Source organism: Capsella rubella, unplaced genomic scaffold (genome assembly GCF_000375325.1).
Source record: "Capsella rubella cultivar Monte Gargano unplaced genomic scaffold, Caprub1_0 scaffold_7, whole genome shotgun sequence".
Lineage (NCBI taxonomy): Eukaryota > Viridiplantae > Streptophyta > Magnoliopsida > Brassicales > Brassicaceae > Capsella > Capsella rubella.
This window is the reverse complement of record NW_006238917.1, coordinates 4,832,282-4,843,479: the sequence shown is the minus strand read 5'-3', so window position 1 is coordinate 4,843,479 and position 11,198 is coordinate 4,832,282. Positions and strand designations below refer to the sequence as shown.

Below are 11,198 nucleotides of genomic sequence, written 5' to 3'. Positions count from 1 at the left end.
TTGATGTAGCCTTCATCTTCAAGAACCATTTGTATCTCCTTTAGAGTTTTGCTATAGGGAGATCGATCTATCAGATTAGATGGCCGGTTATAGTTGGTTTAGAGTAGTTGGTTAACTTAACATGTACAGATACTGTAAAGAGATAGTATATATACGTTGTAAAGTTAACAGATACAATTAATGAGAAAATCAGAGTTTAATATCTCTAACAAACTTTTCTCATCTCTCTCGATCTCTCAATCGCTAATATGGTATCAGAGCCATCACACTCTTGATCTCTTCATTTTTCCGATCAGATCATCTCGTTTTCCAGTTTGATTCTCTGTTTCCGCCGATTGAATCGAAGATACAATGGTTACCGTCGCTCGTGCAACTCGGAAATCGACTCGATCGAGACCTTCGACGAGTTCAGCCGTTCGCAAGCCGTCGCAATCCAGAATGGTTGACTCGCCTCCGGATTCTCCTCCAGCAGTAATGTGGCTCTGATACCATATTAGTAATGTGGCCTAACTAATCCCAAAAGCTAGCTCAAGGGAGAAGGGTTGCCACATCACATATATATTACCCCAAGGAACTATCCCACCATCGATGTGGGATATTCTAACACGATCTGCACCGCTTTCGCATTTGAGACCAATGATCCCAGTCGGCTGCCTTCTTCACCTTTGCCTCCCGAATGCTCGTAGCCTCGTAGGAACATCTCCGCCGCTAAATTCGCTTCTCTCCGGCGAAATCAAAACTTGCCTTTCAGATATATTCATTAGCCATTTCGGCCCAGTTTATATGGGCCTACATATCTTAATGGGCTATTGAAACAGTAGATATTTAGGCCCATTTAAGCTCACCAGCCGCTGTCGGTATCTTAATCGCGAGAATTGAGAAACATTAAGTCACCGATCGTCCGACATGAGATTTATGATATCGGCGGCGGCTGGTGAGCTTTTCCGACGTAATGAGCTCGTAGTGAGGCAGCTCTCGAACCCTCGTTTTTATTCTAAACGCGTCAATGCCTTCTCTGAAATCGAAAGCAAATTGAGATCGCTATGTGAAAATTCAACTCCTCAGGTTAAGAATGCCGTTTCAGTTTTCCAGGAGGCAGTAAACTCCGGTGGCTCTCTTGCGTTCGCCGGAAATAATCTCATGGCAACGCTGGTACGCTCTAGAAACTACGACGTTGCATTTTCAATTTACCGCAAGATGCTTGAGACTGATACTTTTATCAATTTTGTGTCGCTGAGTGGGTTGCTTGAATGTTTTGTGCAAATGAATAAGACCGGATTTGCGTTCGGTGTTCTTGCGGCGATGCTAAAGCGTGGGTTTGCTTTCAATGTGTACAACATGAATATCCTCTTAAAGGGTTTATGTAAGAATCTGGAATGTGATAAAGCTGTTAGTTTACTGAGAGAAATGAGACAAAACTCTCTGATGCCAGATGTTGTTAGCTACAACACGGTTATTAGAGGTTTCTGCGAGGGAAAAGAGTTGGAGAAAGGATTGCAATTAGCTAATGAAATGCAAGGCAGTGGCTGTTCCTGGAGTTTGGTGACTTGGGGGATTCTGATAAATGCATTCTGCAAGGCTGGTAAGATGGAAGAGGCAATCGGCTTGCTCAGTGAAATGAAATCTAAGGGTTTAGAAGCAGATCTTGTTGTGTATACTACCCTGATTCGAGGGTTCTGTGATTGTGGTGAGTTAGACAAAGGGAAGGCGCTCTTCGACGAGGTTCTGCAAAGAGGAGATTCTCCCTGTGCAATTACATATAACACTCTCATTCGAGGTTTTTGCCAGTTAGGACAGTTGAAAGAAGCCTCACAGATGTTTGAGTTTATGATGGAGCGTGGAGTTCGACCAAATGTTTACACTTACACGGGCCTAATTGATGGCCTTTGTGGAGTAGGTAAGACTAAGGAAGCCCTGCAACTTTTAAATCTGATGTTAGAGAAGGATGAAGAACCAAATGTTGTGACATATAACATTATTATTGACAAGCTGTGCAAGGACAGCCTTGTGGCGGATGCTTTAGAAATTGTTGAGTTGATGAAGAAGAGGCGGACAATACCTGATAACATAACATACACTATTTTACTGGGAGGACTCTGTGCCAAAGGTGACTTAGACGAAGCAAGTAAGCTTCTATATTTGATGCTGGATGATAGTAATTATGCGGATCCAGATGTTATATCATTTAATGCATTAATCCACGGGCTGTGCAAGGAAAACCGTCTCCAACAAGCTTTAGATATTTATGATTTGCTGGTTGAGAAATTGGGTGCTGGAGATATAGTAACCACTAATATATTGCTTAATATCACTCTCAAGTCTGGAGATGTAAATAGGGCAATGGAACTTTGGAAACAAATGTCTATTTCCAAAATTGTTCCAAACTCAGATACCTATACTACTATGATTGATGGGCTTTGCAAAACTGGCATGCTTAATATTGCTAAAGGATTGCTTTGCAAAATGAGAGGGTCTAGGCTACGGCCTAGTGTTTTCGACTACAACTGTCTACTGTCATCATTATGCAAAGAGGGAAGTTTAGACCAGGCATGGAGATTATTTAACGAAATGCAGTATGCTGACTGTTTTCCAGACATTGTTTCTTTCAATATTATGATTGATGGAAATCTCCAAGCTGGGAATATTGCGCCTGCAGAATTACTTTTTATGGGGATGTCTCTTGCTGGTCTTTCTCCTGATTTATATACTTACTCGAAGTTTATAAATAGGTTCCTCAAACTTGGATATATAGACGAAGCTATCAGATTCTTTGACAAAATGGTTGAGAGCGGCTTTGAACCTGATGCTCATATTTGTGATTCTGTGTTGAAGTATTGTATTTCACAGGGAGAAACAGACAAGTTGAAGGAACTTGTAAAAAAACTGGTGGAGAAAGATATTGTCCTCGACAAAAAACTTACTTGTACGGTCATGGAATACATGTGTGGCAGCTCAGCAAACATGGATCTTGCAAAACGGTTGTTAAGAGTAGCAGATGATAAATAAGAAGGGGATATGCTGGGTACATAATCATGCTCAGTTATGCTAACTTGAAGACTAAAGCTGGAGAATGGTTCTGCATTTGGAATGCTATGTAGGCTCCAGGTTGAACGAACAAGTCTGATATTTTCACAACTAGTATTATCATCATATACATATTTGTTTGGGAGATTTTTGTAAATAATTCAAGTAGAGTTAATTTATCTCCTGTGTCTTAGAAAATTTAACTGATTATGTCTTGCCAGCATAGTTGGAATTTGGAAACTTAATATTCAGTGATGTGTCATGTGTAACGTAAAACAACAGTATCTAATGGAAGAGATTTAATGACCAAAGGATTCAGTAAATCTTTACAAAAATCAGCTTTCTGCAACATCTTGCAGGTTTTGGGGAAGAGAAACATCTTGAACGAGAATATTACTTTCATTATCTATCATGTAAGACACATCTAGTCCCTCCAGAACCAAGTGATAAACGATTTCCGCAGCTGATGTATCTTGTGGCTTATTCCGTTGAGACATTGATCGTATGTCCCAGGACAGGACCTGCGTAATCAATCCCTTTAGCTCATCCGCTGAACCATAGAGAGACTTCTTTTCCTGTTCGCATTGAAACTACTTTGTTAAAATGGCAAATGGAGAAGACAAGGTCAAGTCAAAAGTCACTCACTATCAGTTTCCAGCAGGTGGTGATGGAGGAAGAGAAGGTGTCTGAGAAACTCACAGAAGCCACAGCCAATGAGCAATCCTCCTGAAATTCATATTTGATTTATTTCAATCTTTGCTTCTACCTACTCAATATGTCTTTGTTAAGTACTCACAATGATCTTTAAATATCAGCAGTGCTCAACAATTCATAACAATGTACATACCTTTACCCAATTTGGCACTGAGGCTCCTTGAATACTGTCCGAGTATGGTAAATAAGGCTTAATGTCGAGCACCGGCTGTTCAGCATCATTAAAACAATCAATGAATACGCAGGAAACTGATAAGAAAAAGTTACCAACCATGCTAGGGAAAGGAGAATTACAGTCCCATCCACCAGATCAACACCAGAGAGCAGAACCTTATCCTTTTGGATTGCCTCTACCTATGGATTAATGAGTACTTTTGGTCAAGATATTCAATATGTCTCTGTTAACAACAGGAGAATTGGATTACGCTCAGAACCTTAGCAACGGTGAGTCCAATGGGACAAGGTCGATGAGGGGACCGAGTAGCAAAGACTCCCTTCCGTTCCCCATTAAGCCTAGGCACTCTCACCTGAATTCAAAACACCCCAAAAACCTTCAGACTGAGAAGATCATCACATAGAAACAGACAAACAAACAAAAGAAGAAGCAGCATAACCTTTGCCTTGAGCTTAGACTGAGACGGTTTTCTCCATAGCTTCTCAATATCAGTGTTGAGATGAAACACATAGAGTATCCAACAGTGAGAATAGTCTTCGAGACCCTCAAGAGATGCAGGAGGAACCAAAGCCGGATCAAATATCAAACATGCCCTCGCTAGAGAAACAAGCAATGGCTGCCTTGGTGTCCCGTTCCTGCAAAACCAAGATGCACAACTTTTTTTTTCTTTTTAAAGCCAACATTTTTAGAAGCAGCATTATTAAGCTCTCTTGAAACCGGAAAGCTAACAGGATCACTATACCTTGTAGAGAAGCAAGACTGAATAGTACCAATTGGTCGCATCGGGTATATAGTGCTGTGTAAATCATGTGACTCAGTCTGTGCTAACGCCTCCCGTAAAGCCTACAGCTTTCAATTGCATCAGAGAAATGAACAGAAGTACATAAATTTCCTCCAATCTTAATAAGAAAAGTTTCAGTATCCTTGAATCAGTTTCAATGTGCATTAGAGACATTAACGCAAATTCCAAGTAGTAATTTCACCTGCTGAGCCTTAACTCGACCTTTTCTCTCAGAAGCACTTTTTTCCATGGTAGATCCCAAAGACTTCTCAAGTTCCTTAATCCTGTACTCCAAATCTTCTCCTCGTCTTCTCCATCTATACACTTCACAAGAACCAGCTCAGTAAATACTAGATATATTTTTTTAATACGGGGCAAGAGTGACAAAGAGCTAGAGAAAGAGATTACGCGAGACTGCGGCGGATACAGATACTACGGCGAGTGTAAAGGCTAAAGCCGTCGTGGTATAACCGTTGGACTGTCCTGCAATAGCCATAGATGAGCTGTTTGCTGCGCCGGCGAGTGGAACGTTGCGACGGCGGCGGGAATGTGTCGTTCCGGGAGTTAAATCGCGTTTTATTTTTTGTCATGGAAGAGGGCCTAGAGGCAAAGTCATTCACTTTAGGCCCACTAAATTATCAAATTAGAAACCCAGCAACGGCCCACTGAATCTGTTGATTTTTGCCTATACAGTATTTCAAGTTTTGTGTGTGTTTTTATCAAAATAAAGTCAATTAAATTTAGCAAACTACATTATATCAATTGAGAACAGTCAAAGAGTATGTATTCGATTTTTGTCTATATGTAAAATTGTGTGCTCTTTTACAAAATAATAGATTTTTGACATAAAAGACAATTTACAAAGTGTAATATGATGTGTTTTAACAACTTATATGAACATAACATTAGTTCTGGTCACAGTAGAGAGTAGAGTAAAACCAAATGAAACTCAACAAGACATGGTCAATGTTCTGTTTAGTGTACTGGGTAGATTCTATGCTGATGGAGTGAATAGATGCACAGCCGCAGACCAATAACCAGCCAGCTGCAGTAATAAATAGCAACTCGCAATCTTAGTAAATGCCTTTCTTCTCACAACAACATAGTGAGGAAGTATAAGTACACGATACCTGAGCCAGAATGCCCTTCCCCGTTTGGGCTTCGATCACAAGTCCTATCATGAGTCCTATGATTGCCCACGCTCCGTTTATAGCCTCTATTTCACGCCTTCTCTGTTAAAGCAATTGACACAATTACTGCTGTGTGCTATTTTTACCAATCTTGATTACAAGTATCATCATTCATCCCAAGGTTTTTTTTCCTTACCTGTTGCTTCTCTCTGCCTTTAATCTCTTCCATTTGCTTACCAGCTAACCGCTTGGCTTCAAGAGGGTCAACCATGATAACCTCTTTTTTGACCTTTGCTTTTCCTGGAGGAGGAGGAGGAGATACCTACAAGAACAACCGGCATGGTATAGATTTTAAACTCATGGTTTAGTCAACCACCAAGAAGATCAATTTATTTCATGAGTATGACTTGGTGTCCAGGATGAAAACACTATCTGGATCCTAATTTTTCTATTTTCTCATGAGATTGAAAAAAACAACTTCTTTTGTATATGGAAAAGCTAATATATAACTTCAAAAATGGGTTAGTGTAATACATTTGGATTAGCTAGGACTCGAACTACTCCACCTCTGGCCCTGTTTCCCACCAATTTTGAATCTTGGTGTCTTCTTAATCCCTTTCTGATAAATTACGAATGAAGGTAAATACAGAGATATATAATCATCAAACGTAATGGCAACATTCAATCAATGTCTCCTGCATTGTAATGCAGAAGAAAAGCAAAAAGAAAAAAACAAACGCAAGATACAGAATAAGAGGAATACTTATATCATGACTAAGATAACGAGTGTGAAGAGATAAGTACCAATAAGTAAGCTTATCCCAAACGCAAGAGAAAAAATTCACAACAGAAGTGTGATATGTGAAAATAAAAAACAGATCCAATTGGCAAGAAACTGCTTCCAGACTAGAAGCTGTCAACTGATTACATTTGGATCCTAAAACACGATATTGAAAAGAAGGAAAAAAAAAAAAAAAAAGAGATGAATTTGAAGCATTAGCCTTACAAAGCATCTTAATTCAACAATCGAAAAATAATAAAAACCATAGATACAACAGAGAAGAAATCAAGTCACACGGATTGCGAAGTTCTGGTTTCAGAAGTTCAGAGGAAAAAACAGAGAATTTAGTGATAAGTAGCAACAGAAATCACAAACCCAGAACACGGATTGCGAAAATTACAAGAACACTACATACGCTATTCCGAAATTCCAAAACTCCAATCAAAATATGAGAACGGAGAAACGTCAAATTCAAAAAGAGATTTGTGAGAAAGACTCACGCGAGAGAAGAGGAAGGAATTGCGAGGCGTCCATTGGAAGAAGAAAGGTGAGGATCAGCTCCAGGGAGGAAGAAGATAGGCGGCGGTGAAGAGAAAGACGTCACCACCATTTCTAAGCCTTTCGTATTTTCGAAGCACTTTTTTTGTCTCTCGTTTTTATATTGGGTAATGGAGAATGAAAGCAAAACGGCGTCGTTTCAACTACAAACAACATGAAACAAACCTTATCCAATCAAAGTTCCTAGTGTTTTGATTTATACACGATAGTGGACTAACGAAACAAGTTTTTTCTCGCAATTAATAAGATAGAATGTTTGCTTTTAGACATCATCACATTTTTGTACCTTTAGCTAATAAACTAATTACGATAAGAAAAGATTTACAATTACATGAGTTATAGAGCTTTTTCTTGATTAACAAGAATATGTAACAAAATGGAGAAACAAAAAGATTTACTACAATTACATGGACATGATTGAGGAGGTAGAGAGGCCGAGCCAGAGGAGAAGCCGTTGTGGCCTATTGAGGTATCGAGCTTGCCACGCTGGCTCCGAGGTCTCTTGCTCGAACCCACTTTTCATATATAGCCTCTTTGCTGCTTCATTGTCCACGGTCACATGCACGTACATATCTGTTATGCCTGAACCATTTCGACAACTCTTTTTTGTTTAAACTCCAGTTTGGACAATTCTAATGAGTTTGATTAAGCGTTCTTACCCCATGCTCTACCAACTTCCTTAGACTTTTCGATCAGTTTGTAACCAATTCCATTGCGATGCAGCTCTTTCGCAACACAGACGTTACTTATGTATGCTCTCGAAAAATCCACACCAATCCCCTGCAACACATAAAAAGTCTCTTAAGCTTCTCAATTTGTCCAATATCAAACTAAGTTCAGCTTTGTATTTGTTGCCAACATCAAACACCTCTGGTTTTGTTCCAGCAATTTCATCAGGAAGCCAACGGCATTGGTTAAGATCAAGACTCCCCACCACAACTCTATCTTCTATGCCATCAGAGAACTGAGAAAATTTATAGACAGAAAAACAGATGAATGATAACACGAATCCATATCACACACACGCAGTCTATCTGGACTAAGGAAGTAATACCGAAATGAATATTGGATATGTAGATGCGCAATACTATTTATGCAAGCAAATATTAAAACTCCCATGAGAAGTATTATATTATACAAACTCCACCTAGATCCACAGTTAGCAAAATATGAGAAATTGAATAGACAGACCTTACATGCAGAGCATAAATCCTCAGAAGAGCTTGATAGTTGCGACAAAGGAAGAGAAGCATTTACGCAGGCGACCCGCGTAAACCCTTCCCTCTTTCCTGAAGTTCTCTCCTTGAGCGCCTCGAACTCACGCTCTGCCAAGTATCTTCTGTGATCCTAATGAAACTTGAACAGAAAAATGTAGCATCAGCATAAGTACACAAAGATAAAAGCCAATAAGCCTTAACCAAAAACACCTTCGAACCAAGATAAACACTCAAAATCAATCACACAATAACAAAGAGCATTAGACCACCTTCTAGACTATACTCACAGCTCCAACATCATTTATAACTTCATCAACAACTTCAATAAGAACAATCCCAGCGATGAAACTAATCGATTCACAGGTGAAGGAGTTGAATTCATGATTCCCCACTATACCTAGAATTGTGAACTAATCCACCGATTAAGTAATCTTAAAGAGTGAAATAGAAAGAAGAAACACTGACTTGGATGTTGTAAGCAGAAGGATTGAGCTCGTTGAAGGTCCGTACGCGAAGACAAGCTGCAGCCCAAAGCTCATCTTCTGACACCGTTTCGGACACGACGAACGTGGACTTGTCGATCGATGGAGCACAAATGTGTGAGGCAGCAGCGACGGGACGGAACCGGAACCTCAAGGAAGGAATCGGAAGAGACGAGCGCGATGACCCATCTGTGGTTGACTCGCTGAAAATGGCGATAGAGGACGAACTTGGAAGAGACGAACAGAGAAACGCCATTTTTTGTTTTCGCGGACTAATCACATCCTCAGCTTCTTGCTAAGCTTCAAAGCTCGCATATCTGGGCTTTTCTTTAGTTTGGTCCCAATATGAGCCCATTAGTGTTATGTTTGTTTACGCTTCTTTCAATTTTTTTATCCGAAACAAATGGCAGCCATACAATTAATAATACCAAACAAAAGATACGTAAACAAACATTTTACTTAAGTTTTGGATATTTGATTAATGATTGTACCTAATCAAAGTATATCAAAATGAAGTTTTGGATATATAAAAGAATATGGAGTTGTATTCGTTACCTAACAAAAATTAACTATAGAATAAGGATTCAAGTTGTAATTATGTACACCTAGCTAAAACGGTTAAGCAATAAGTTGAGCTAATTCATGCATATGATGATGTATGTGGTGTGATAAAAGAGATTAGATTGTTCATATATATAATAAAGTAATAGTTAGAAAGTATGGGAGGATTAGAATGAGGATGTGAGCATGATGTGTGTGTGTGTCGTGAGTCATGAAGTCTTTGTCATTATCCTAAGATTCATATCTATTCTCATCATCTCAAGCATCAACTTAATTCTGATTGGACCAATGGAAGAAGAATAGATCATCATATCAGCGCGCAATAATAGAAAGAAACACATTACTCACGATTGGTGGGAGATTGGATGTAAATAAGGTGACAAACCATAACTTAAATTTTTTTTTTTTTTTTGCTAAAAATGTAAATATTTCATTAAAATGAAAATGGTTTAGGCTTACAATCAATGATTATAATCTATAAACATGGTCCCATGTCAAAAAAGATAAAAACATGGAAGCATAATTTTAAATCTGAAATTCGGTCCAACCACTCAACCAAAGCAATAAAGCTGAAGGAGTTAGAAGAAGCGATAGACGATTTTGATTGTTCTTCTTGAATTTGCTGCAGGAGGTGAAGAGCGAGTGCAAGTAGAAGAAGCCCGAATGCAAAGTCTAATATCACTAGAAGCCTTTCAATGGACGTCCGAGACTGGGCCGTCAACGGCAAATACCTCAAATTTCTCGACCACATACGCCCCTCTTACGTCATGCGAGAGTAACCGGGTATCAAAATCCATGAGCTTTCCCAGAACGAAACCTCACGGACCAAATTACGCGAACGATGTGAGCTCCCTCTACCAAGTTCCCTTGAAGTCGGCTAGCTCAGAGCGAGATAATACAAATCAAAAAACCACATCGAGCGCCATTAGCCTTACTAGCTCCTCTAGGACATAAAACACAACGCATCGAGGGGCAAAAACACATTGCAAAAGCTATCTCCAACTCACCGCAGTGCTAACAGGAAGACACGAGCAAAACCAGGGATTGAAGCAAAATCATCGGGTCAAGAATACAAGAGGTGTGAATCAAATTGAGACAGCAAAAAGCAACCACCGGAGGCTAAACTGTCACCAAAGCCAGCACCACCGTAGCTACCTGAGGGTATAAAATGAGTAACCGAGACGATACCTCACACTTGACGCGCCACAATGGAAGCTCTCCTAATAGTTCTGTGACTGTCCTCCAGCAGAATTTGCCAACAGAGAAGCGTCCATCCAATCGCCAAGCCTCATTTTCCAAGTTAGCACCAAAAAAATACCTTCACGGCAGCATTACCCTGAAAACCTATCTAAAGGAGAGTAACAAGAGTAGTCGAGGCCACGGTGACCGAAGAGGTGAAGGACAAGCAAGGCACGAAGCCAAGAAGCTTCACAACAGTCTCCGAAGACCACTCAAGACGCCACAAGCTCCGACAAACGAAGACGATCTACACGACGGGGACAGAGGCGACAAACTTCTGAAAGCACCGCCGACCACAAGCAATGAAACCATCTGGAAGTAGCCCAAACCGCCGGAGATAGTAGATCGAGCGGTGTATCTTCCACGGAGGAGCTTCCACCAAGAGAAGCAACTACTATCGCAGAGAAACGAGGGAGGAGCGCAGATCTGAAATCATGTCCTCCCACTCACCGCGTTTCAGAACAAAACACGACCCGATGACTGCTTCAAACTCCAACGAACGAAACACCAAGAGAACTACAAGGACGAGAGCCCTC

General features: G+C 40.1%; 4 protein-coding genes across 6 annotated transcripts; 1 reads left to right on the top strand and 3 right to left on the bottom strand.

Moving 5' to 3' along the window:
* The first annotated feature begins 75 nt into the window (after nt 1–75).
* Nucleotides 76–3,203, top strand: LOC17880099 (pentatricopeptide repeat-containing protein At4g28010). Of its 2 annotated transcripts, XM_023778814.1 has the most exons (2): nt 76–1,152; nt 1,273–3,203. In XM_023778814.1, exons 1-2 carry the CDS (start codon nt 907–909, stop codon nt 3,004–3,006), a joined length of 1,980 nt encoding a protein of 659 aa, XP_023634582.1. In that variant the 5' UTR covers nt 76–906; the 3' UTR covers nt 3,007–3,203. The 2 variants fall into 2 exon arrangements, with proteins under 2 accessions (XP_023634582.1, XP_006285775.1); XM_006285713.2 differs by having other exon boundaries at nt 76–3,203.
* Nucleotides 3,204–3,250: 47 nt separating this feature from the next.
* On the bottom strand, nt 3,251–5,421 carry LOC17878536 (putative S-adenosylmethionine-dependent methyltransferase RcsF). 2 transcript variants are annotated; one of them, XM_023778815.1, is made up of 9 exons: nt 5,103–5,421; nt 4,897–5,018; nt 4,656–4,756; nt 4,353–4,569; nt 4,173–4,265; nt 4,033–4,092; nt 3,872–3,946; nt 3,670–3,750; nt 3,251–3,599 (listed from the first exon to the last, which is right to left on the bottom strand). In XM_023778815.1, exons 1-9 carry the CDS (start codon nt 5,188–5,190, stop codon nt 3,360–3,362), a joined length of 1,077 nt encoding a protein of 358 aa, XP_023634583.1. In that variant the 5' UTR covers nt 5,191–5,421; the 3' UTR covers nt 3,251–3,359. The 2 variants fall into 2 exon arrangements, with proteins under 2 accessions (XP_023634583.1, XP_023634584.1); XM_023778816.1 differs by having other exon boundaries at nt 4,353–4,548; nt 5,103–5,417.
* A 93-nt stretch (nt 5,422–5,514) lies between these two features.
* LOC17877656 lies at nt 5,515–7,246 on the bottom strand. The gene is made up of 5 exons (XM_006284607.2): nt 7,106–7,246; nt 6,359–6,443; nt 6,021–6,146; nt 5,825–5,926; nt 5,515–5,739 (listed from the first exon to the last, which is right to left on the bottom strand). The coding sequence occupies exons 1-5, from the start codon at nt 7,213–7,215 to the stop codon at nt 5,689–5,691; spliced, it is 474 nt and encodes a 157-aa protein (XP_006284669.1). The 5' UTR covers nt 7,216–7,246; the 3' UTR covers nt 5,515–5,688.
* A 204-nt stretch (nt 7,247–7,450) lies between these two features.
* On the bottom strand, nt 7,451–9,181 carry LOC17880050. Its single transcript, XM_006284239.2, has 5 exons — nt 8,846–9,181; nt 8,355–8,510; nt 8,032–8,127; nt 7,823–7,943; nt 7,451–7,745 (listed from the first exon to the last, which is right to left on the bottom strand). The coding sequence occupies exons 1-5, from the start codon at nt 9,116–9,118 to the stop codon at nt 7,567–7,569; spliced, it is 825 nt and encodes a 274-aa protein (XP_006284301.1). The 5' UTR covers nt 9,119–9,181; the 3' UTR covers nt 7,451–7,566.
* Nucleotides 9,182–11,198: the final 2,017 nt, after the last annotated feature.